General features: G+C 40.1%; 1 protein-coding gene across 1 annotated transcript; it reads right to left on the minus strand.

Annotated features, from left to right (window-relative positions):
* Nucleotides 1-353: 353 nt before the first annotated feature.
* Nucleotides 354-11,116, minus strand: entpd2b (ectonucleoside triphosphate diphosphohydrolase 2b). The gene is made up of 9 exons (XM_068334978.1): nucleotides 10,555-11,116; nucleotides 6,479-6,596; nucleotides 5,331-5,481; nucleotides 4,222-4,381; nucleotides 3,604-3,831; nucleotides 3,245-3,514; nucleotides 2,356-2,475; nucleotides 1,714-1,848; nucleotides 354-1,623 (listed from the first exon to the last, which is right to left on the minus strand). Exons 1-9 carry the CDS (start codon nucleotides 10,669-10,671, stop codon nucleotides 1,408-1,410), a joined length of 1,515 nt encoding a protein of 504 aa, XP_068191079.1. The 5' UTR covers nucleotides 10,672-11,116; the 3' UTR covers nucleotides 354-1,407.
* Between the last annotated feature and the right edge of the window lie 226 nt (nucleotides 11,117-11,342).

Below are 11,342 nucleotides of genomic sequence, written 5' to 3' on the forward strand. Positions count from 1 at the left end.
CATTAAGATCCTTAAACAAAGTTAAAAAATAAAAAAAGAATAACAAAAAACAAACAATAAAAAATTCAGCCTCATTGTGCCATAAACTTAATTTTAAAAATGCTGTAATATGCATAAAAATTCAAACTGAAGGAATACATGTGTTTGAAATAACGTCAAAGTTGGAAAAGGTAGCCGTTGCTGTCCAAATGTTTTATTTAGAATTACGTGTGAGGCATTACCTTTGTCTGTTTTATGATGTGGTAAACATGTCTTTACACAGGAGCAGAGACTTCTTGAAGTATAGTGAATATATCCGTTACAGCCACTGATCAAACATTTAGATTGTTCACAATATTTTCACACATTATATTTGAAATGTTCCTCTCAGCCTGTAATGAAGAATGTGTGTTCACAATATTGTCAACACAACTAACATGTCATGTGATTCAACACAGAAGTCAGCACAAATCAAAGAATCTTTTTTATTTTTACAGTACAAACTCTGTTATTATACAGCATAGTGGCGCACAATAACACCTCATTTGAGAAGTTAGTCCCTGTTAGGTAGTTATTAAATACTTCAAAATCAGTTTAGAAGTCTCGAAGCAAAAAAGCCATAAATGCGTCATAACAACAGTTTCAGGGGGGAAAAATTTTCAAACAACTAAAATGACTGGAATTAAGAATATGAAAATGGAAATTGTTTATTACATCTCTGATTATTCCTAACTTCAAGTAAATTTAACAATATTATAAAGTGAATAAAAACTCAGACCAGAAAAACTCCTTAGATTAAATTATGTATTAATAATGAAATAGTGATTCTTGATTAAACTGGTAGTTTTCCTCTTTCATGCTCTGCAAAAACGTAAGACAAAAGGACATTTCTGACAACCAAAAATGTATTTGACTTTTATAGAAAAATAATGAAATTCACAATTTTCTGCTGTAATGTCTCTGTTAAATCCAGTAAAATGAAAATGAAAGGAAATGTGAAATTTAAGTGCTCTCTTTCTGTTTCAATTTGGTGTTTATCCACATCAGACAAACAGTGGAGGAGTTGTATTCATTTCTCAGTCAGTCCTACAAATTTAGGAGGCGAGCTATTAGATAAATTACAGCAACTCCACAAACAGTCAATAAAATAATAAAAATAAAATAGCATTTTCAGTCAGTGCAGTTTCTATCAAAAATTCTAATAAATAAACCTCAAATTAGGGGACGTATAAAACATTACACAAAATGTTAACACCATAAATAAAAAAACAATCTGCAGGAGCACCAGGACCAGACGCACACACACACACACACACACACACACACACACACACACACACACACACACACACAAACACACACACACACAAACACACACACACACACACATACAGTGGTTTTGACAGCTTCTGTGTGTGTTTGTAGTGTCTAGATGGTGCCTTCGCTGCCTCCTTTCCTCTTCTCTTTACAGCCTTGCAGTAAGACGAAGACCAGGACCGCTGCCAGCAGGAGGACAAAGAGAAAGACAAGCGCCCCCCACACCCCGGGGTTCAGGGCCTTCTTTAGCCCGGCCGTCTCTGCTGGTAGCATGTTGCTCAAACTGAGCATGTAGCCCAGAGCCCACCCCACGGACGCCTCCCCAGCCTAGAGCATCAGCAGAATTTTACACAAGTTAGTGTAAAATAGCTTTGTCTTAGATTTACTGTATTTGTCAAGAAATGGAAAAGTTCTCACCTTCTTCTGGAAGGAAATGCGTGGGAATGATGTCTCATCAAAGTTGTATCCTTTCAACATGAGAACCTTGACAAACACAGAAGAGGCGCAGTAGTCCTGCAAACGAGACTTTTGCTCGGGAGCAAGAATCAGCATCTACAACAACAAAAAACAACAGAAAAACACTTCTTTGTTAAAATGATTAGGTGAAATTTAAAAAATATGATCATCCACCCAAATGCACTAGAGAAAGCCGATAACATCTATCTTTCGATGGTTAGTAGTTGTCAGTTTAGTCCAAAACCTATGGTGGCTCAGTTGGGACAATGTGAGGCTGCAACACAGCGGTGCTGTGATCTGTGTGCTATAAGTTATCAAGTCTAATGTCTTGAATGAAAAATGTTCATTTACGTGTAAAACCTCATTTGTTACTATAATAATACATAAATAATACATGCACTTTTGAAAATAGAATTAATAAAAAGGCTTTCAAAAAGGCTTTTCTAAAACCAATTTACAGTTTGCATCACTGCTGAATAAACTGGTGAGTAACCATTGAAACTTGGAATCGATAAAGAGCCACATAACACACACATAAACACACATACGCACAAATGACTATTATAATAAATTATAAAGGATTGTAAAAGAAAACAACTTTACTTCATTGAAAGACATTCTACAGACACGTTTGGCTGCTTCCTCCAGCTGTGAAGGAGTGCTCACAGTGATGCCGGTGATTCTCTGCAGGAAGGAGTGAATGTAGAAGAATGCAGAGAACGCCTAACGACACAGAAAGAGGCCAAAACCAAAACTCAGACTGAGAGACAATTACAAGTCCATGAAAACAGTTAAATTTGAGACCATTGGAGTGACATTTTGTGGTGATTAGGTTTGTCAGGACTCAGGACTTTGACGCCGCATTATATTATATATATATATATATATATATATATATATATATATATATATATATATATATATATATATATATATATATATATATATATATATATATAAAATATAGTATATATTTATATAGTATAGTATATTTAAGTATATTTATCGAATTAGTATAAGCACATTTATCCAGTTACTACATGTATATTTATCTAGTTATTAATTTATTAATAATTATTAATTTATTTACTAATTTATTACAATCTACAACAATTTAAATGTTTTTCTTTTTCTGTGAAGATTTTCTACTTTCTTTCTGGTTTGTTAGTTAAAAATGAATGAGATTTAGGAATTAGAACATCTCTAAAACATATTACAAGATTATAACTGTGCGTCACTACTGTAATGAATATGTATAGTTCAATATTTACTAAAAACAACCACTCCTTGGTTTTACTTTCATAGTTTTTACCATTCTGCTGCGAATACCTTCACCAGGGTATATTTGGAAATGCAGTACTTGTACTTATGATGGAATACGCATGACTTTTCAGCTGATGCAATAATAATGAACTGAAAGCATCATTAAAACTATTGTACCATTTGTGTACAACAGCCCCCCTCAGTCATCCTGCCCCTCCAGCCCTCCTACCATGAAGCTGCCTGTCACGTTTGGCTGGAAAACTTTATCGAAGGAGCACCGGGAAAAGGGGCAGACGCCGAAGGAGAAGATCTCTGACACGTTGCCCAGACAGTGTTGGTAATGGCCGCTGCCTTGCACCGTCAGGGAATCCTGGGGGTTGTAAGAACTGGGGGTGTACTTTGACGTGCACGGAGAGTTGAAAATGGAGTTCAGCTTTAAAGTTCTACTGTGGCCCACTGGATAGCAGGGGTGAGCGACTGACCCCGAGTAACCCTGAGACTGAGAGAGAAGCAAACAGAGAGATTGAAGTGAAACGGTTTCTTACTGTTTATCACAGACGTGCTGTGCCCCCCACCCCCACCCCCTACCTTCACCATGTGAGCCAGCAGCCTCTTCAGCACCTGGTCCTGCCCGTAGCACAGGAAGCTGTGTGTGTACAGGGAGTACTCATGACCATAGAGACGCAGTTTGATCATGTCACGTTTGTCCTCTATGTTGTCCTGAGTCGCAAATGTGATCTGAGTGGATGCCCCGCCAAAATCGAGAGCCCCCACCGTGGGCCTGCCAGGGCTGAACCAGCGCCCCACGAAACTGTACTGCAGAGATCGATAGAGGAAACATTGGAGGAGAAAATGTAGGAAATGGGTAAATTTTCGGGTTAATTCAAGCTGTTTGTTACTTGAACTACGTACTGCTAAAGCTCAAGACGCCACTGGGTGTCCTCACCGGTGCTGTAGATAATCTTTAAAGAGGAGAATGTCTTAAATCGGATCATTTATTGGATCGATTACTCACAGTAGACCAATATTTAAAAAAAAAACATGATTAGTGGCGACTTGGAGGACCATCTCCCTTCATTTATGTACAACTGTCCTCATTTCTCTCCTGTGTATTGAAGAAAACATTCCAAATGAATCTGTAGTGGCCTGAGGTAAAGTAACTAACAGCCTGCTGACAACTACAACACTCCATAGGGTTCAGGCTACCTTTATGAAGTTCTCCAAGAGATAGTTGACGGTGACCCAGCCGTACGCCCCCTCCTCCTGACCGCTCAGGATGGCCGCCCCCTGGTAGTTGAAGGGGTAGGACTGGATTTTACGTCCCACTTCCTGCAGAATCTGAAGCGACTGCTCCGGGCTGGACATTCTTGGGGGGGACGACAGTAAATGATTGTACATCGATAATGATCATGTGATGATCAAACATTGACCAGCATTGACCTGCCAGCCTGATATCTTAACACGCATCCTGTAAAACACTTACACACACAGTTATGTTATGACATCACAACACAAATTAATGTCTTTCTACTCGTTTCATGTTTTAATGCTGGTTTTATTCTGCATAAAGTAAATATTCATGCTTAAGGGCAGCAGGGTGGCACGATGGGTGGAGCTGTCGCCTCATGGCAAGAAGGTTCCGGGTTTGTTTCCTTTCTGTGTGTGTTCTCCTTGTGTACAATTTGTTGATATATATATATATATATATATATATATATATATATATATATATATATATATATATATATATATATATATATATATATATATATATATATATATATATATATATATATATATATATATATATATATATATATATATATATATATATATATATATATATATATATATATACATTGTACTGTTATTTTTCTCCATAAACTAAAGGAAGAGGGATAAAGGAAATGGGTCCCACCCATCTGTCTGTCAGGTTTCATTCATTCATTCAATTCATTTTGAGAGCATGCTTCAAATCTGTTAAATATTTTACACAACATGAAACTCTTTCTATCTGTATCCGTTCATTTCCACGGTTACAAGCTGAATGTAGACTCCACATTGTGAGGGTTTCTGAGACTTTAAAAACGGTCTCTCGATATTTGGGAAATGGGATGCCAGTGCTCAGAATTGACCGACAGACTCAAGTTTATTTTATTTTTCCTCACCTGAAGCGGTGATCCTGTGTTTTTCATACTTGTTTGCATATTTTAGGATTAATCACAGGACGGTCACAGACGTGAGTTAAACACACAAACACAGACACGCACACACACACACACACACACACACACACACACACAGAGTTGACTCACTCCAGCAGCCTCATGCCGGCCGTGGCTCCCAGGTACACCGGTGTGAGCTGGTGTCGCTCCTTGGGGACGTCCTGCACCGCCCGGTCCAGACACGCCTCTAAGCTCTGCCCCGCGGCCCCCTGTTGGCCCGCGTAGCTGGAGATCCCTCCTCCTGAGGAACGGGATTACAACGCTCTGATATCTGATGACACTGGGGACTTGTTTAGTCTTGCTCCAGCACTGGAACAAATGTAATTATCTACAAAAACAATCACACCCACAACACCAGTTTCCTCTCCTGTCTGAAAAACACAATGTGGGTATAAATTGATATATGATGTGGTTTTTTTAAATTATATGTTAAAGTTCAACCTGAAGAACGAGTGTATATGATTCCTTTTCAAGTCGTGATCTCACAATTAATTTCTCACTCTGACATTTTTGCAGTTGTGAAATATGAGAACATGATGTTCATGACTAATGGGGAAAGAAAATCTTTCTTTGTGCAATTCATGTCTTGCCTTTGGCAGAAAAGGAGTGGCAAAACATTGACTCTTGGTTCCCAATACGGTAAAATGACAATAATCTTCTGAAGAAGCAACCACTGGTTGATTATATAAAGGATGGAGGATGTCTTCATCAGATTCACAGCAGATATGCAGCTAATATGGAATGGAAACATGTCGAACATCAGGACAACCCACTCCACTGTAACGTGACTGGACCGTTGGTCACATTAAGGTTATAAACACCGAGTATTAAGTATGATTATAACTTAGATAAGCAAAATATCCACAGTAAAGTTGGTCATCCTCAAATTTAATTTCACTAAGGTAAAAATTAAGGAAATTAATTTTTAAAAAGTTTTCAAATGTGTGAAAATGCAAAAAAAAAAAAGGAGATTTCATTATTTTTGAAACTGGACTAAGGCAAGAAAGACTAAAATAGTCAAAATCAAGAGTGAATGACGATTCTTTTTTCAAACAATTTTAGATCTAAATTCATTTAATTCCATTTCCTCTGTTTGATGCTCATACAAATCGATGCATTGATCCGATGCATCGGTTAGAAATCCGTTAAATCGTGCCAGACTTTAAATGTTCTGTTCTCAGACACATCTAAAAAACATAACCTTTTAGTAGAGAAGGCCGCCCTCCCCCCATGCTCACCCTTAACGTGACATTCACTGTGCTGGGTGACCACGCCCGTTCCATTCTGCTTGTCTGCCAGCCACTTGTATACGTACAGAGCTGTGTGTGAGGATCCAGCGTCCAACACAATGCCGTACTACAGCCAGGAAAAAACAGAAAGCAACGGAAAATTAGGTCAAAGTAGAGAAGCAAAAATATTTCTGAATGATGATTATGTCGATTGTTTGCATGGGATTTTACACGACCCATAAATAAAGGCCTATCGGAAAGTAAGGGAGAAAAAGTTTCAAATTGAAGCTCTTTCCTGCCTCATAGAAAAGGCTCATGGTTCTGTTGTGTGTGTGTAACTCACACCACTCATTCTTTCACCTCTAAACTAACTTTCTTCAGTTCTTATATCTCTACTTTCTTCTACAATCGTAAATGATCAGTTTTAAGAAGTATTTCACCACTGAAATGATGTTTTGTCATTACTGAATGTGCTGTAAAAACACATTATATGACCTTAGGTGTTTGCTCTCCTGCCTTCACATGTATATAAACTTGGGTGTCATCCCATAGGATTAAATATGATATCCTTCCACCATTTGCAACTATAACAACTTCAACTGTCCTAGAAAGGCTTTGCATAAGGTGTGAAAGAAGGTCTGGCTTGCAGTCCAATTCATCCCAAAGGTGTTCCATCAGGTTGAGGACAGGATTCTGTGCAGGCCGGTCCAAACTGGCTTCTCCACGTCTTCCTGGACCTCGCTTTGTGCACTGGTCTGCAGTCATTTTGGAACAAAATGTCTTGGTGTGCTGAAGCGTTAAGAGCTCCTTTCACAGGAACTCAGAGGCCCAGACTCGTCCATCAGATTGCCAGACAGAGAAGCGCGATTCGTCACTCCAGAGAACACGTCTCCACTGTTCTGGGGTCTAGTGGTGGCGTGTTTTACACTACTGCTACAGTTCCCATTGAACTTAGTGATGCATGGCTTGGATGCAGCTGCTAAGACATGGAAACACACTCCATGAAGCTCTCTGCTCACTGTTCTTGAGCTAACCTGAAGATGACATGAAGTCTGGAAGTCTGTAGCTACTGACGCTTCAGAAAGTTGGCGACCTCTTTGCACTATGCACCACAGCTTCCAATGAACCCAGTCTGGGATTTTATCTGGCCTCTTCCACTTTCTTATAGAACTACTAACAGTTTGATTGGGGAACATTTAGGAGTCAGGATATTTCAGGGTTGGACTTATTACTCAGGTTACATCCCATTACTGTACCACGGTGGAGAGACAGAGAGTGACCCATCCTTTCACACGTTTGTAGAACTTGTCTCCATGTGTAGGTTCTTGGTTTTATATACTTGTGGACATGGAAGGGATTGGAGCACCTGGATTCAACGATAGCTGAGCAAATACCTTTAGCTTTAGTGTAAGATAAGAGTTGTTCTAAGGGGTGTCACAGGATTCCCTTTAGCCTACAAGGTAAAACGCATTGGTTGCATTCAGGCTTCAGCTTTCAGGGGATGAATGATTGGCTCTGGGCACAGAGCAGGGAGACGTTTGTTCTGGTGACACACGGCCAACATTTTAATGATAGAAAGCTTCTCTGCTCCTGCGGCATCCTTAACCCGAAAAACGTGATTTGGTTTAACCTGACAAAAGTAATTAGAATTAACCTTTGCTGTTGAAGAGTGAGGCTATAAAAGTCTTAAATCTCCTTTTAGGATCCACATAAAGGTCTGTCCTGAGCATACAGTGGTGATGATGTACGCTCAGGATAGAAGGTCAGCTCCACACAAACAAACATTTCTGATCCGAGACCACGTCTGAGGTGCCGGCAGCAGTTAGAAGGAACGACTAGAAGGAAAGACTGGGATGTTGTTGCCTCTGATCTTTTTTCATTAAATGAGAACTAATGGATTTCTTAATGTCATACGTATGAACTGATATCAGAGTTAAATGTAATACGACCTTCTTAACGGCTGACACGTCAGTTTTAAATCATTCAGACTGTCCTCACATTCATCACATGTGACACCTCGGTTGGGTTCATCAGAGTCCACTCTTCATTAAACCCAAGTCTTTAACAGTTCTGTTCTAAACCATCACTTGCCCCAACCTCACCCCACCCCCACCCATCCTGTCTTCCACTTCAAATATCATCACAAGGGGGCCTAGCAACCAAAGACTGCTATTTTCATCTTTACTGTGCACACCGCTTTAAAAATATTCTTCATTCACTTGGGAAGAAGTGTTTCCTGATTGAAATGTGTGACGCAGACTCTCTGCTGACTGTCAGGTTCGCAGCTACAGCCTCCGTCACAATAGTTCATTAGAACACGAGGAAAGCTAAAATAAATCTATGATGATGTCAGCGCCACGGTCGACTGGCTGTGATGAAAAAAAAAAAGAAAGACAGAAAAACACGGTGCCCTGAAACACTCAGAATGTGTAGAAATCTAACCATGCAAGAGGCAGCAAACACACACCAACACACACACACACACACACACATGCATATATAAATCAATGTCCAGAAAGAGACACAAACAGAAGATCATCCCTCCTCCCACAGGCGTTTGCACACACTGTACTTCTCAAATACATGACGTTACCGGGTGACTGGTAACATCATGTGGAAAATGTGTTGTGACTCATAATATTTTCTCATTACTGCTGTGCAGTCGCTTGTGAGAACTCGTTCCAACAGCTACCGGAAATAAAGAGGAGCTCTAATTGATCTGCTTTGTCCTTTCTATCAAAAGAAAAGCAGGAGAATCGTCGCACTCGTCCCCCAGAAACATGTACAAAAACACCCTTTTGTGCTCTTTTTTCACTGAGTGAAAGACAGGCTGCTTTGCACCATAAAGGAACCGTGGGATATGTTGCCATGCAGTTACAAAAAAACCCCGAGGGAGCAGGGAGAAGAGAAGTTGGAGCTGACCTCTGCAGCAGTCCTGCTCTGAATTTTCAAACAGCATTTCTTTCTTTCTCTCTTACTTGAAAATCTGTTCCTGTTTTTAGAGAGAATCTGTCTCTCATTCGGTCATGTCAAACGGGCATACATTATAGGTTTTAAATACAGGAGGAATTAAAAAAAAGAGGATTGGCGGATTTTAAACTTTCTTCTGGGTCAAGCGAAGATGGAGATTTATTTAAGCAGGAGAACAAAGGGTGAAGGTTCTTCTGACGGCAGTGCTGAAGCCATTTTAAAAAGAATGTGTCAAACAAGAATCAGAATTGATTTGAACTATGTCAGAGCTAAGAATGATTTAGACACTTTCACCAACTTACGGTTTGTCAATGATGTCTTATGTTCTGTGTTGAGTGAGAAGCTTGTCTTCAGGTTTGTTTGTGAGCTTTTGTTTTCATTCCAACTCAGTCGTTCCAGGTCAAACCACAGGTTGTGTCACTCATGATAAGGAGGTGGCTGTAAAGGTAATTCATATCTAAGTCCTCAGGTCAGCTCAGTGCAGACATACCATCATGTTTACTGACGGCAGCCTGTCGACACCTGATCCCCAGAGGATCAGCAGTGGCCACTGAGCGACAGACATGGATGAAACCAGCAAAACAATTATTTATTACTGTGTTCTTTATGGATCCACTAAAAATCGATGTTTTTTTTGCAGGTGTCAATAATATATTAACAGGATCCCACTACAGGTCGATCACTGAAATAATCATCTTAATCAAAAGTGTATCATACCAACATTTTAATTTGTTTGAGTTATTTGTGTGTGAACTAAATCAAATGAATCAGAGAGCAGATATGATTATGTTTAATTGTAATGCTCCTTTTTCACTCATGCTTTTGACACATTTACAAAATCTAATAAGCAAAAAACAGATTTGATTGGATATTCATTTTAAAAAGTATGTCAGTCATGTGCTTCCATTCATTATTTAAAACAATGCAAACAGAAGGATGTATCTGTTATAAAGCACGTCTATCATAACTATCAGCCTGACAGAATTCCCGCGCCTCGGTTTCCGCGGAACGCCTCTACTAGTTGCCCGCATCTGTCGGCAGAGCTTTGGTTACACACCATCTGAAAAAAACACCACATCCAAAAATACCCACACCGGACCGGGGCCCGCCCTTACCATGAACCCGGGAGCCTCGTGGAGGTCCTGAGTGGGGACAGTCAGGAGCAGGATGGAGACCAGTCCGAACACCAGCAGCGCGATGGGGACGACGGCGTGAGAGAAGCGCTGCGCCATGACGCGCAGCTCCGAACGAAACCTGAGCGTCGGCTCGGCTCTGGCGAAGGCTTCCCGCTGGCCGGGTGATATCTCAGCCCGCCCGTGGTTTACGCTTCACCTGCTGCCTCCCTCCTGTTTTACATCTCACTCGAGCTGCAAAGCCTGACCTGGATTTATGGTCTTTGCGTGGCTAAATCCTCCTGCGCGCCTCTGATACGTTCCTCCTCGTTCATGAATGGAAGCAGCTCCACGGCGACAGGCGCCATGGAGGCAAACATGTTTTAATCATGACCAGAAAGCTGAGGATAATTCACATTCTAGGCTTGTTTAGATCGGGGCAGCTATAATCTCCACCTTTCTGTTTATACATGTGTGAGAGGGACAATAATTGTTATTATCACCTAGGAAACAAGGTGTGGCTGAAACTGGCAGAAGTCCAGGTTGCAGACTGTTGGACTGGATGTCTTCACAGGCGGCAGTTGTTGTCCAACGAGATCATTTGCATATAAATAAGTACAACTTGAGACCTGAGATGCAAATGTTCCCTTATTTGAAAGTCTAAGTTAAAGCAAGGAAAGAAAGTTTTCACTGCTGTTGCTGTTTCTTGTTTTCTTTTTCTTTTTTATCTTCAATATCTGATATTTTGTAATGAAAATTCACATTAATGATATTTGTTTTAGTATCCTATA

This window comes from Antennarius striatus, chromosome 15, assembly GCF_040054535.1.
Source record: "Antennarius striatus isolate MH-2024 chromosome 15, ASM4005453v1, whole genome shotgun sequence".
NCBI classification, from domain to species: domain Eukaryota; kingdom Metazoa; phylum Chordata; class Actinopteri; order Lophiiformes; family Antennariidae; genus Antennarius; species Antennarius striatus.

Coding starts and splice junctions, on each gene's coding strand:
- entpd2b (XM_068334978.1), bottom strand. CDS start 10,671: ATGGCGCAGCGCTTCTCTCACGCCGTCGTCCCCATCGCGCTGCTGGTG. Junction 5,482..6,478: donor CAGTGAATGTCACGTTAAGG/GTGAGCATGGGG, acceptor CCCGTTCCTCAG/GAGGAGGGATCTCCAGCTAC. Junction 3,515..3,603: donor TGCTGGCTCACATGGTGAAG/GTAGGGGGTGGG, acceptor CTTCTCTCTCAG/TCTCAGGGTTACTCGGGGTC.